At 44.8% G+C, this 15,406-nt stretch overlaps 1 protein-coding gene across 1 annotated transcript in view; it reads left to right on the plus strand.

Annotated features, from left to right (window-relative positions):
• LOC140198415 (H-2 class II histocompatibility antigen, A-Q alpha chain-like) overlaps positions 1-15,167 on the plus strand; it is a 45,459-nt gene extending 30,292 nt beyond the window's left edge. The window contains 3 exon segments of the mRNA XM_072259505.1: positions 157-234; positions 237-437; positions 15,022-15,167. Coding sequence (XP_072115606.1) covers positions 157-234; positions 237-437; positions 15,022-15,167 — 425 coding nt within the window.
• The last annotated feature ends 239 nt before the right edge of the window (positions 15,168-15,406 follow it).

Here is a 15,406-nt window from a genome sequence, read left to right on the forward strand (position 1 = left end):
GTTGGAAATTTGAAAACACATTTTTGTTGTCTCCACTGGGTTCCCATTGGGTGTGGGCTGGTCTGGGTCTCTCCATCCTACACTCCCACCCCCACACATTAGATTTTCTGTGCCCTTTCACCTTGGTTAACCTGTATTCACGCTGTCTGCCCACAGTTCCCCCTCAGACTGCCATGTACCCCGAGGAACCCCTGGAGTCGGGTCAGCCCAACACTTTGATCTGTCTGGCTGACGGATCTATCCACCGATCATCAGGACGACGTGGAAACGGAACAAGAATCCTGTGACCGGTGGAGTCAACACCACAGAGTACTACCTGAAGAGAAATTCCTACTTCCAGAGATTCTCCTACCTGAGCTTTGTGCCAAGTCCTGGAGATATGTACTCCTGCCATGTGGAGCATGAGTCTATGAAGGAGCCAAGAGTTGTCTTCTGGGGTTAGTATGGGCCAGGTTACTAGGTGGTGGTGGGAGCTGATTCCAGGGTAGTTCTAAGGTCACCTGATCTATTAGCTTTCTGTTCCAGCCATAAGCAGGTGATCCTGTGTAAATACCATGCACTCTGGGCTATTTGGGGCATGGGGTGAGTACAGATGGGTGCTGTATTGAGTGAAAAAGAAAATAAATTCCATGATGTGGGAAATCTGAAAAAATCAGGGAATGCTGGAAACACTCAGCAGGTCAGGTGGTATCTGTGGGAGAGAAACTCATCAGAACTTGGGAAATGAGAAAAGAAGTATGTTAAGTTGCAGCGATGGGGCAGGCTGGTGTGACCAGGGGAGCCTCTGATCACCCCTGATCCAGGCGATATTCATCACACCCTGTAATGAAAGAATGTTGGTGAATCATAGGCAATCTATCTGATGAAGTGTGAACAGATGGGCAGGAAGGAGGACAGAAGAAAGAAACAAAGTACTGAAACTATGAGATGAAGAACTGAAATGCTGTAAATCTGAAATCTGAGACTCAAGCAGGGCCTGTGAAGAGGAACTGAGTTATCTTTGCCAGTTAGTGGTCTTGCATCAGAATAAAGAGGAATGCTGGTTATCTGGAATACCTGAATTAATTGCTGAGTGATGATAGCAGCAATGTGACTTAGACTTTTACACTGAGGCTTCAGTGGATCAGTGTGGGAAATCAGAGTGGGAGTGGAATGGAAAATTAAAGTCATTGGAGGATTAGGGCCACCCTATGGACTGAAAGAGATTTTCTGTACAATAGTCAGCCAGACTGTGTTTGGCTCCTCCAATGTAAAATCATAAGGTTTAGGAGCAGGTAGTAGTAGGCAGCTGTGGATCTTGGGGGATCATGAGTTTGCATCTCTGGTGGACTGTGTCTTCTCCAGGGTGCAAGTCTAGGTGGGAAGATTCGAAGAACCAGCTGTTGCTCATGCAGTGAGTTCCATCTCTCCACATCACTGATGTAGTCCAAGGGAAGGGCAAGCATTGATAGAGCTTGGCACCAGTGTCATCACAGAGGTTGCCAGAGTGAAGTTGTAAACAACATCAAACTGCATTAGGGACCCTGACTCCAGATTTCTTCCTCCAGGTTTACTCCTGAAGCCTTTCCCGTGAGTGGGTATGGCCACAAGACAACAGAAGTTTAAAACAGTTTTCCTTCTCTTAGGTGGGCTGCCGTCCAAGGCTGATGAGCCCTACCTGCCTGAAACTACTGGTTTTGAGGCATCAGTGGTCTGCCTTTGCCTCTTCTCTTGTCAGTAGAAACAGTTCCACTGGGTCTAGTAGCTATGCCACACGTGAAGGCCAAGGGTTGGATTCGGTTGTCAGAGGCTGTTTGAGTCACACGCCATTTGGAGCACTTTATAGGTAGTGGGAGCTTATCCCCACTACCACCCCGGCTATGACAACCTTAGGAACCTCAGGAGTAGGTAAAGACCTGCTGAACCTAATTTTCACAACACGGGAAGAGGCCATCAGTCTATCAGGTCACTGCCAGCTCCCAGCAGAGGAAATCCAGTAACCCTGATCTCATTCCCTCTCACAGCCAAAGAGTCATAGACACTACAGCAGTCTTAGGGATGTGGGAAGAAAATGGACCTTCACAGGGAAATCCACAGTCACAGGGAGAATACAGAAACACCGCACCTACAGCACCGGAGGTTGGGATCTGCAAACTGTCCAGAGGCACCAATTTAGGACAGGCATCAAATCAGAGTGAGGGTCAGAGAACGATATCTCCACCTGGCCTGTGGGGCCAATGGGAACTCACTACCAGAGAAAGACCTAGATAGCAGAGTGGGATGGTGGGCTTACAGGACAACTTATTAGCCGTCTTTGGGAGAACATAGAACATAGAAATCCACAGCACATTACAGACCCTTCGGCCCACACTGTCGTGCTGACCATGTAACCTACTCTAAAACTGTCTAGAATTTCCCTACCTCATAGCCCTCTATTTTTATAAGCTCCATGTACCTATCTAAGAGTCTCTTAAAAGACCCTATTGTATCCACCTCTACCATCGTTGCAGGCAGTGCATTCCACACACCCACCACTCTCTCTGTGTAAAACTTACCTCTGACATCTCCCTTGTACCTACTTTCAGGCACCTTAAAACTATACCTCCTCGTGTTAGCCTTTTCAGCCCTGGGAAAAAAGCCTCTGGCTATCCACACGATCAATGCCTCTCATCCTCCGTCGATCCAGGGAGAAAAGGCCAAGGTCATTCAACCTATTCTCATAAGTCATGCTCTCCAATCCAGGTAACATCCTTGTAAATCTCCTCTGCACTTTTTCTATAGTAGTCACATCCTTCCAGTAGTGAGGTGACCACAACTGAACACAGTACTCCAAGAGGGTTCTTATAGAGCTGTAGCATTACCTCACGGTTCTTGAACTCAATCCCATGGTTGATGAATGCCAACACACCATATGCCTTCTTAACAACATTCCCTCTCAGGGAGGGAGGAGAATGTGGACCGAGGGTGGGAAGGACAGTGAGGCTGAGTGGAGGGAAGGAGGGGGAGGTGTGACTGTTACTCTGAATTTCCAGCATCTGCAGAATCCCTTGTACATAAAATAAAAACCTTATTTTAGTCACCTGGTCTAGGAATATAGTGTAAATGGAATTGGATGATGGTGCACACGTACTGGTACTGAGTGCCTTCAGCCACGCGGAATGTGAAGTCAGTGGTACCTTCTGAGGGCAGAGAGGGTAGACTTGAAGAGGGGGGACTTCAGTCAGGTCCACTGCCCGAGGATAAAAGGAAGGAGCGGTTTACAAGCACATAATAGAGCTTTGACCGGGTGCCAATCAGCATTTGGGGCTCATTAGTAAGAGCAAATTAAAGGAAGGCAGGGGTAAGCACAGTGGCTGTCGTCTGAGTGAGCATAGTCAGAGTGGTGATCTCAAGGCTTTAGCTCTCCGAGGCTTCACTCAAAGAAAGCAAAAGAAAGAAAAGCTCAATTTGTTTTCATTCTGTTCTTTAGATCTGCTCAGCTATGACAGTAGGGAGGACAGGCAGGATAGTGAGGTTTTCCTCTTGCGGGATGTGGGAAGGCAGGGAGACCTCCAATGTCCCTGACGACTACAACTGTGAGAAGTGCATCCAGCTGCAGCTTCTAACAACTGTGTTAAGAAGTTGGATCTGGAACTGGATGAGCTCCAGATCATTCAGGAGACCGAAGTGATAGATAGGACAAGGTGTAGGTCACAAGAAACTAGGTGACAGGAAGGGGAAAGGGGTTAAGGAGCTAATGCAGAGTATCCCTGTGGCCATCCCCCTCAACAACAGCACTATCACTTTGAATACTATCAGGGCAGATGACCTAACAGAGGAAAGACACAGTGGTCAGGTCTCTGGAACTGAATCTGTCTCCGTGACTCAGAAAAGATGTGATAGGGGATTCATTATGGGAATGGATGGGAGGTTTTGAGGGTGAGAACGGGATTCCTGGATGGTATGTTGCCTCTGGGGTTCCAGGGTCCGGGATATTTCAGATCGAGCCCTCAGCATTCTTAAGTGGGAGGGTGAACAGCCAGAAATCCTGGTCCATGTAGGCACCAATGACATGGATAGAATGGATGAAGAGATTCTGCATAGGGATTTCAGGGAGTTAGGTGGTAAGTTAAAGGGCAGGACCTCCAAAGTTGTGATCCCATGCCACGTGCTAATGAGTCTAGAACTAGAAATATTATACAGTTTAATACGTGGCTAAGGAGTTGGTGTAGGAGGAAGGACATACGATTTTTGAATCATTGGGATCTCCTGCAGGGAAGGTAGGATATGTACAAAAAGGACGGTTTGCACCTGATCTGGAGGGGAACTAATATCCTAGTGGGAAGGTTTGTTAATGCTGCATGATGGGGCAGGGGAATGGGAACCAGAGTGCCAGAAAAATTAGTGGAGAGTTTGTGAAGGTAGATGTTGGTAAGACCTCAGACAAAGTCAGGGATAAAAAGGTTGAGCACAGTGTGACAAGTGTCCTGGGCTCCCTATATTTCAATGCAAGAAGTGCCGTAATCAGGTTGGTGGATGATAGTGCTGACGATGAGGTAGCTGGTTTACAAACAGAGGCAATGTGTGTTGAGGGGAGATTGTTGATAGGGCAAAGTTGCAGTCAACAGGATAAGTTGCAACATAAAAGGCAGACAGAATTGAGAAGGGTGAGTATAGGACTGAAAGTGTGGTATCTGAATGCGGGCAGTATACAGAATAAGGTAGGTGAAGTTGTAGCACTGTTGCAGATTGGCAGTTATGATGTTGTAGGCATCACTGAGTCATGGCTGAAAGATTATAGCTGGGAGCTTAATGTATTGAAAGGATAGGCTGGAAGGCAGAGCAGGCGGCATTGCTTTGTTGCTAAAAAATGAAATCAGATTATTAGAAAGGGCTGACATAGGGTCGGAAAGTGTTGAATCTTTGTGGATAGAGCTAAGGAACTGCAAGGGGAGTTGTATACAGATCCCAAAACAGTAGTAAAGATGTGACCTACAAATTACAATGGAAGATAGAAAATGCATGCCAAAAGGGCAATGTTACAATAGTCATGGGGGATTTCAATATGTAGGTAGATTGGGAAAATCAGGTTGGTGCTGGATTACAGGAGTGGGAGTTTCTAGAGTGCCTATGAGATGGCTTTTTAGAGCATCTTGTGGTTGAGCACCCTAGAGAATCAGTTATTCTGGATTGGGTGTCGTGCAATGAACCAGAATTGATTACAGAGTTTAAGGTAAAATAACCCTTGGGAAAAATGATCATAATATGATCGAATTCACTCTGAAATCTGAGGAGAAGCTAAAGTCAGATGTATCAGTATTACAGCGGTGTAAAGGGAATAGGGGTATAGGGGGCTCTGGATAGAGGTAGTACCGTTGATGTCTGTCATGCTGCTCCCTACCAGACAGGGTGGACGAGCATCACCGGTCCTCATCCATCTCCTAAATCTCTCACGTGTTGACTCCAAGCGCCATACCCCAGTAAACCGCTTCAGCTGGCGGGCTAAACCACGTGAGGGGGTGGTGTTAACACGGCACCACTGGGCGAATGACTTTCATGATGAAGTCACCGGCTGGGGCGGAAAGGTTTTCAGATGAACTATAACGACCACGTGTTCACGACCAAGGCAAGCCACCTAGTTGGAGGAAATCGGCTGTGATCAAACCTGGAGAGGGATGGGCTCCGCCAGGTTTCAGATGTCCAAGACACGCCGCATGATGAGCACACCAAACTGGTGCAAAGCTTGTCGTGACGGCGCCCCGACGGCTCCACCAGGAGTTAAGGGTGGAAGGAAGGAAAGAAGGAAGGAAAGGAAGGGAATTACAGAGACATGAGAGAGGAGTTGGATAGAATTGATTGGAAAAGGACACTGGCAGGGATGACATCAAAGTAGCAATGGCTGGAATTCCTGGAAGCAGCTCAGAAGGCACAGGATAAATAGTAGTCTAAAAGAAATATGACACAACCACAACTAATAAGAGAAGTCAAAGCCAACATAAAAGCCAAAGAGAGGGCATGAAATAGAAGGAAGTTACAGGATTGGGAGGCTTTTAACAACCAACAGAGGGCAACTAAAAGGTCATTAAGAAGGTAAAGATGGAATACAAAAATAAGCTAGTCAATAATATTAAAGAGGATACCAAAGGTTTCTTCAGATACATGAATTGTAAAAGAGAGGCAAGAGTGGATATCGGACCACTGGAAAATGATGCTGGAGAGGTAGTAATGGGGGACAAGGAAAGGGTGGATGAACAGAATATGTATTTTGCATCAGTCTTCACTGTGGAAGACATCAGCATTATGCTGGAAATTCCCAGGCATCAGGGGGCATGAAGTGTGTGAAGTTGCGATAACTAGAGAAAAGGTTTTTAGGAAACTGAAAGGTCTGAAGGTGGTTAAGTCACCTGGACCAGATGGTGTACACCGCAGAGTTCTGAAACAGGTGGCCGAAGAGATTGTGGGGGCATTAGTAATGATCTTCCAAGAATCACTAGATTCTGGAATGGTTCTGTAAAACTGGAAAATTGCACATCAGTCTACTCTTCAAGAAGGAAAAGAGGCAGAAGAAAGGAAACTACAGACCAGTTAGTTTGACCTCAGTGATTGGGAAGATGTTGAAGTCAATTATTAAGGATCAGGTCTCAGGGTACTTGGAGGCACATGATAAAATATGCTATAGTCAGGTTTCTTCAAGGGAAAACCTTGCTTGATAAATCTGTTGGAATTCTTTGAAGAAATAACAAGTGGATAGACAAAGAAGAATTGGTTGATGTTTTGTATTTGGATTTTCAGGCCTTTGACAAGGTGCCACACATGAGACTGCTAATAAGCTATGAGCTCATGGTATTACAGGCAAAAATTTAGCATGGATAAAGCAGTGGCTGATTGGCAGGAGGCAAAGAGTGGGAATAAAGGGAGCCTCTTCTGGCTGGCTGCCGGTGACTAGTGGTGTTCCACAGGGGTCTGTGTTGGAACTGATTCTTTTCATGTTATATGTCAATGATTTGGATGATGGAATTGATGGCTTTGTTGCAAAATTTGCAGATGATATGAAGATAGTTAGAGGGCAAGTGGTTTTCAGGGAGTAGAGAGGCTACAGAAGGACTTAGACAGATTAGGAGAATGGACAAAGAAATGGCAGATGGAATACAGTGTTGGGAAGTGTATGGTCATGCATTTTTATAGAAGAAATGGAAGGGTTAACTGTTTTCTAAATGGAGAGAAAATACAAAATACTGAGGTGCAAAAGGATTTGGGAGTCCTTGTGCAAGATTCCTGAAAGGTTAATTTGCAGATTGATTCTGCGGTGAGGAAAGCAAATGCAATGTTAGCATTCATTTCAAGAGGACTAGAATATCATAGAAGGATGTAATGTTGAGACTTTATAAAGCAGGGGTCCCCAACCTTTTTTGCACTGCGGACCGGACTAATATTGACAATATTCTTGCAGACCGGCCGACCCGGGGGGGGGGGGGGCGCGGGGTGTGTTCAAGTAGGGTTAAGCTCACCTCAACATGTCTTTTACAGTTAGGGTTGCCAACTTTCTCACTCCCAAATAAGAAACAAAAGTAGCAGTCAAATCCCGGGTCACGCTACCCCAAGAAAGACTACCATGACCATGAAGCCTTGCGTGGGCACCTGTGTGCGCATGCGTGACGTGTGCATTTGATGTGCGCATGTGTGTACGTGCCGATTTTTTCCCCCCACAAATCGGTTTTGCCTTCATCTTCCCGACGATACTCTACATACGTTATTTCTACTTTATATTGGCTGCATATTTATCATATAATTCCTGCTTTTACTATTTGTTAGTGTTATTTATTTTCCGTTTTATGCGTTATTTGGTATGATCTGGTAATTTTGTGGGTCTGGGAACGCTCAAAAATTTTTCCCATATAAATTAATGGTAATTGCTTCTTCGCTTTGCGCCATTTTGGCACAAAAGGTTTCATAGGAATGTTCTACCTTAGCGGGGGAAATACGGGACAAACAAATTTAGCCCCATATACAGAATGCTCCGGGAAATATGGGACAGTTGGCAACCCTATGTTCAAGTTAAACAGTGCGTGACAGGGAATGAGGAAAGGTGCAGCTGACTCATATTGTTTCCTCATGGCCTGGTAGCACATACTTTGCGGCCAGTTGGTTGGGGACCGCTGTTATAAAGCACTGGTGAGGCCTCACTTGGAGCATTATGAGCAGCTTTGGGCTCTTAGAAAGGATGAGCTGAAACTGGAGAGGGTTCAGAGGAGGGTCACGAAAATGATTCCAGGATTGAATGGCTTGTCATATGAAGAGTGTTTGATGGCTCTGGGCCTGTATTCACTAGAATTCAGAACAATGAAGAGTTAGTCTGTAAGCCAATAGGGTTGGTCGGTATGATCTGAGGGGAATAATGCTCATAGTGATTTTTGGCAAGGTATACGTCTCTAGAGTTAGAAAATATGTGATAGCATTGCACCAGTGGTAGCTTTATGTGTGCTCTCATGCATTTTATAACACTACCCTACAATAAGCATTTCTGAAAAGTGGCCAATATAAAGTACAACATATATATTCAACCTAGTGGTATTTTGTCATCAGTGATCCCTCAACATTGAAATTTGTCACAATGATAGCTGAGTTCAAGCACTTTTCATCAAATGTTGTTATAAACTTTTACATTGAAAACTATGTCATTGGTGGCACTCACAGTACAGTGCCCAATTTCAATTTCATTTTTAGAAAAATATTTGTCTGTTGTTTATTTTGGAAAAAGTCAATAAAAACCTTCGGACACATATTATCTCTTGGATTTGTAGAGAATTTATTCAGGAATTCAAAGAAGTTATCACCCTGTGTATATATTCCATATTAACATCAGTACAGCAGAAAATGTTACCCCCCGCCCACCAAAAGGTAAAAAAACCTCATTTGGAGAGATTTCTGGAGTTTTATTAATGTCATGATATTTTCCATATTGTTGTATCAAATCAAAACAATCTTAAGCTTTTGTCATAGCATATAGAATTACAGTACACTAATTGAAATGTGGGGTTCCACACGGCCATAATCTAGGCCCCATTTGGTTGTAAAATGAATATATTTAATCAAAGACTGCTTTCCATACTTTCATAACCTACTAATAATCATAATACTTTTCCAAGTCTTCCACGTCTTCCACATCTTCATCTGAACTTTCCACACACTCTGAGGTGGATGCCTGGTTCTCACAGTCTGCCAGTCTACACATGTCAGTACACCTGAGGCCATTTGCAACACACATACATCTTGGGAGTGAACATTTTTCTGGACAGTTACAGGCCAGTAGATCCAGGACGGCATCGGGTGCTGGCTGGCCTTCCATCTAGTGCACCACCAACTGTTCAGCTTCCTCTTCTCTCTCCATCTTCCATCTTCTGCCAACAGGGCTTGGCACTTATGGGTCCTTCTCCAAACATCTTCTCCATATACCAGCCTGGTAGTTGGCTCGCTGTGCATGTTTTGTTAAGCAGCCCTTGCATGGTGGGAGTTGATGACTTTCGATTTCACCTTTTTTGGCACAGAAAAGGTGATACCCAAGCTCATTGACCTTGATGGTCGATGCTTTTGGGGCATACAGGAGACATGTAAAAGCCTCCAGTTTGTCCATCAGTCCTGGGGAGAGGTCCCATTCCTGACCCAACTCTAAGAATGTGTCTTGAGTTTTCCTGTTGCCGTCAGAAGCTTTAGGGCACTTGTCTTCCCCTTGCCTGCAAAAGTGCTTACAGTGTCACATCCTGTATATGTGTGCAACCCGATGAGAGCCCTACAAATCTCTTTGCCAACAGTGGCAGCAACCTTCCTGATGTCTACAGGGATTGTACGGGTTCTAGTGACACACTTCTGGAACAACGGAGCTTCAATCTTGTCACAAAATGCTAAAGACATGATAAAGACATCTGTGTCTTCTAAGCAGATCACTACAGACTGGTATCCCTCTCTTGTGGCATTGGCAGCATGGAGAATTAGGTGGCCATCTGCTTCTTCTTGTTGACACTGAAGAGCTGACACCTCCTCACCGTCTTGAGATGTGATTCTGTAACATTTGTCATTCACAGTTGCATACAGAATCTTCTCCTGTAGCTTTGCTCTGTACTCCACCTTCCTCCATTCATGGACTATGAAGCTAATGAGACTATTTTTGTTACTGACTTTGGTCAGGAAGCTCCTCCACTGCCTCACCATCTGTGTTCCTGTGATACTTTGCAACCAATGACCAGTCTCTTCACCCCGTAGAGATCTTTCACTATTCTTGATAGAATTCTCCTTGTATGTGTCGAGCACAACCTCTATTCTGCTACTCTGACTGCCTTCCCTCAGAGCCATGCCCAGAATTGTTGTGGCAACATCTCTGAAAGTAACTCGATCACCTTTTACTTTTTGGACCAAGTTCATTCTATCAACCACTGTAGCAGAGTTTCTTGGGAGTTGCTCTTCTACTGCTACATTTTTCTGCAAGGTTGTGGCTAAAGTAGCTTTATTTGTCTTTCTCAGCAATCCTTCTGGTGTGGACAGGGCCCAGGACAATGGTCCAAGGGGATGAGAAAGGATATCCTCCATATGTAGACTGTGCCCCTGTGCCATTGCTATGATGCGTCCAGACAAAGACCTGTCTGCATTCAAGATGATCGCCCTCCCATTTGATTTCACTTCTCTCTTCTTACACATATCACTGAATCTTTTCAGCTTGTTGGTTTTCACTGGGTCATGGAATTTTTTTGCTGGTGGGCCTTCCTCTAGTCTCTCATCCTTGAAGGTTGCATAGCATTGCTCACCAATCTCATATGCCTTCATCAGGTCGAAGACAATGTCCTTGGGGGCTGCCTTTGCTGTAGGGATGCTAATGAGGTCCCGCTTCTCTGCAAATGGGTTGACCATTCATGTATGAGGCTAACCTCTGCTGAAACTGCTTCCTCATCTTTCTGGATTCTTGGCCGCTGTAGCTCTGCATGACAAAGCTCTGATTGGACTTTGCAGCAGATTGTTCAACTTCTGTTGTTTCAAGTCACTGGCCATGTTGTTCACATGGACTAAGAATGATTTGGTTATCCCACTCCCCTCTGGAACATTGTCCTCAACCCATGGTGTGAACTCTGCCCATGCGAGTCTCATCAGTGCTTCATAAATGTTCTTGTGGACCCTGACAGCACTATTGTAGTGTTTACCATCAAGGACTCCATTGATGGACCCTCTGTGACAATTCCAGCCTCTATGCATACGTCCTTTAGAGCAGCATCCCAAAATTACTTTCCAAGGATGGCTAAGGCATTACATATGGTATGGAATGTCCCCATCCTGAGAAGAATGTTGGAGAAGCGCTCTTTGTGCTTCCAGGCAATTTCAGTGGCTTTTGCATAGAGTGCTTTATCCATGACTACTACAATTGTCTCTAGATGAAGTTCCTTCCTGATTAGCTCTGACTGGTTCAGGATTTCAAATACTGTGGTCAACTCTGTGGCTGGTGAATTGATGGTTGGCAGATACCCAACAATATCTTGTGAGATTGGTTCTTGGTCCCTGGTGCAGATATTAAAACCAGTCCAGCTTGGGATTGTCAGATTCTCTGGATCTGTTTGCCTTGCAAGTCTCCACACCAAGTTCTTCTTGCAGGCAAGAAGAGCAGCTTCCTTGGTTTCCTGAGAGAGGCTGTGGGCCCACATGTGCACCTGCTACATATACTTCCAGTTCTTAGTCCTCAATGGTGACTGATCTCTGCTTCAGTTTCTCATTGTGTGGAAGCTCAGCTCTTGGCAGATGTGGTCCATAGACATTGGCCTGTACCACTATGCCATTGCCTCTATGTGATGTACCCTTTCCTGTGAGAGTTTCCTCAAGTCTATAGATATTGTCCCATGCAAGATTGGTGAAGACATGAGGCTTGATGGAGGCTGGAAGTACAACTCTCTGGTTGGAGGCTGTTGCTAGCTTTTGGAGACACAGAGCAGTGTTGTTCTCTTCAAGTTGGGTGTAAGACACCCCATGCCCAAGCCTGTTCAGTATCTGGATGAGCTCAGTGTTACCCGTCAATGTTTTTACCGCATAAGGGAGTAGAAGGTGCTTTGGTGGTTTATGTTGACCACATGTCACAGCATATATTATGTCCTGACTAAGTGACTGAACCACAGCAGTGACTCTATGTGTTTGAGTCTCGATGTGAGGATTTCCAGTGAGCAGTCCAACAAGAAGCCATTCTAGTTGATCTGGTATGGAGGTATGAGCACTATCTTTCACATCAGATGGATGGAATGGCCAGGGAGTCACAGTCACCTCCTGTCTAATGATTGATCTGATATGTGATGAAGCCTGATCTATGATCTTGTCAAAATTGGTTGCCTTGGCCCTCCAAATTTTGAGTTCCCTCTGTACAGTTTGATTTTCCAAGACAACGTCCCTTAATGATACACTTTCAGGAACCATTAACAATTTTCCTTTGTCATCTGGAAATATATCTACTGAATTGCCCAGCTCAGATTCCAGTTTCCTATGAATGTGCCTCCTTGTAGAATCTTGCAGGAGTGTAACTCCACCAGGTAGCATGAAAGATTCAAGTTTCATGACCAAAAAAGTGACTCGTACAGTCATCTTGTTGGGTATGATATCAGTTCCGATATACTTGAAAGGTCTTTATAGGCTTTGCTTTCAATCCTTTTATACAGTTCATCACCATCTGTTTCATCATCATTCTCCTTGTACTCAGGTTCCTTTTCCTTGATTCTGGTATAATCCTTATAGCATGAAACATGATAGTGGGCCTCTGCAGCAACTATGTCTCTGCTTGTTACTGCTAGAATCTTTTCATCTTCCTTTTGGGTTGCACATTCTCGTAGTGTTTGATCAGCTCTGAGTTGTACAGCTTGTGTAAGCTTTTCACGTGACTTGGAGCCCTTCAGGAATTTCACCTTATTACAAAAAATGCAGATTTGATCATACAACCTTGCTTCTGATGAAGATCTCCTACTTGGACTTTTTGATGTACTGGTATTCTCACCAGCTTTATCAGTAATGCTTTCCTTTTCAGAGTCTCTAAGTCTCTCTTCATGGTGAAGAGGCTTCGGCATTTTTGGTGATAGTAGACTCCTGGGACACACAGAAAGATACCACCGCTGCAATGCTATCACATAATTTTTTTAGCACTAGGGGTGTATACCTTGCCAAAAATCGCTATAAGAATTATTCCCCCCAGGTGGTACTGATGGCTCAAATTTGGGGTCCTGGCTCACAGACTAAGTGGCCTCATTGAAACCTATCAAATGGTGAAACGCCTTGATAGAGAGGATGTGAAGAAGATGTTTTCTCTGGTAGGAGAGACTAGCGGACACAGCCTCAGAATAGAGGGGTGTCCATTTAGAATGGAGATGAGGAGGAATTTCTTTAGCAAGGAAGTGGCTATTTTGTGGAATTCTTTGCCACAGGCAGCTATGGAGGCCTAGTCATTATGCATATTTAAGGCAGAGGTTGATAAATTCTTTATTGGTCCAGGCATGAAGGGATATGGGGAGAAGGCAAGAGATTTGGGCTGAGAGGAAAATTGGATTAGCCATGATAAATTTGGCAGAGCTGACTCGATGGGCCAAATGGACTAATTCTGCTCCTATATCTATGGTCTTATATGAGGAGTTCTGTATCAGGATGGGATCTGAAGCTGGAAACAGTTTGAATGAATTTTTGAGCCATCTATACAGATGATTGAAGAGGATGTTAAAGTAGAATCTGAATAAAACTCAGGAGACCAGTTTCTTATAGTTACATCAGTTTATTGCGCACCCTCCTGCAGGAGTTTGAGACTCAGTTGTCAGAGGGAAGGCACGTAAGTACTGCCAGCATCCGACAAGTGGGCCTACTTAGTCAGGTTACAGCCGTATATTTATACATAGTAAGCCCCATACATATGTGTTAGCGTGTGGCCAAGTGGTTAAGGCGTTGGTCTAGTGATCTGAAGGTCGCTAGTTCGAGCCTCAGCTGAGGCAGCGTGTTGTGTCCTTGAGCAAGGTACTTAACCGCACATTGCTCTGCGACGACACTGGTGCCAAACTGTATCGGCCCTTTTCCTTCCCTTGGACAACATCGGTGGCGTGGAGAGGGGAGACTTGCAGCATGGGCAACTGCCGGTCTTCCATACAACCTTGCCCAGGCCTGCACCTGGAAACCTTCCAAGGCGCAAATCCATGAGTCTCACAAGACTAACAGATGCCTATTATACATTACTGTTGCAAGAAGTTATTTGAACTGGTACGCCCACGAAGTCTATTGGTGCAAAACTTAATTACATAGATAAGAGGATCTGCTAAATCAATGTTTAATTACAGATGGATGTACTGTCCAATCTTAATTAGTTATTCCCTTTGCTAGGCCCTGACTTAATTACAGATGGATGTTCATTCCTGTCCTTATCGGTGAGTCCTCCTCCTCCTACTCAAACGAGGGTACAATGTACAATGTTATCAAACTCTCAATGTCTCTCTGCAAACCAAAGGAGAACTAATATAAGCTGGTTTTTAGCTAACTGCTGAAAACAGAGTTTACTTCAGTTCAAAAATTCCTATCCAGTCCCAATTATTCTTTTAGCCAGAGGTTACATAGGTTCAAAATGATTTTTTTTATATCCTCAATTCCTCAAGGAAGGGTATAAGACATGCAGAGTGCTACTTTTCCAATTGCTGGGATGATAGGAATGCTGAGTGTTTGCTATTTAATATCCGTGAGTCTTTCACCCCACCAGTTCTCTCTCTGTTGATATCCTAGGGAGTGGAGCTGTGTGATCTCTGTCCCTTTAACATCCTTTCTATAATTATTCACACACTGACTCAAAGCTGGGTTATCAAGATCCTGTGTCACCCCTGTCTGTGGGCCCTGAGTAGGGGCTGTGACCGCAGACCACAGGCTCACTAACGTGTGTGGACAGGGGTTTGCCACTGTTGGGGAGGCGTGTTAAGTGTTGGGCCAGACTCTCCTCTAGCAAGGTTAGCTTAGTGAATGAACTGTCACTGTATGTCCATTGTATGTTTCACTGCGAGCTTTCACCCCTCTCTTGTCCCTCCCTAGAACCTGAGGTACCCGAGGAAGTCTCTGGCCTAGGAACCGTGATCTGTGCACTGGGACTCTCCCTGGGAATCATCAGTGCCGTGGTCGGATTCATCCTACTGATCAAAGAGAGGCAGCGTCTGCAGGCTCAGCAGCAGGGCATCTAGGGGTGAGTGTTGGGCCCAGTGAGGACTCTCAGTCTGTGTCTGGGATCCTGGCCTTGGAAGAAATCCTCAGTCAGAGAACTCCATAGGAGCCATGTAACTATTTTCTCTCTGTCTGCATTGTATTTTGTGTTGTGCATTTTTATTATGGGTTACGACAATTTGTCACGTGGATTGGGACGTGATAGAAGAATATGAGTATAATTACATATTCACACTTTGTGTCATTAATTTTAGTTAGA

This window comes from Mobula birostris, chromosome 5 (assembly GCF_030028105.1).
Source record: "Mobula birostris isolate sMobBir1 chromosome 5, sMobBir1.hap1, whole genome shotgun sequence".
In the NCBI taxonomy this organism is placed as follows: Eukaryota; Metazoa; Chordata; class Chondrichthyes; order Myliobatiformes; family Myliobatidae; genus Mobula; species Mobula birostris.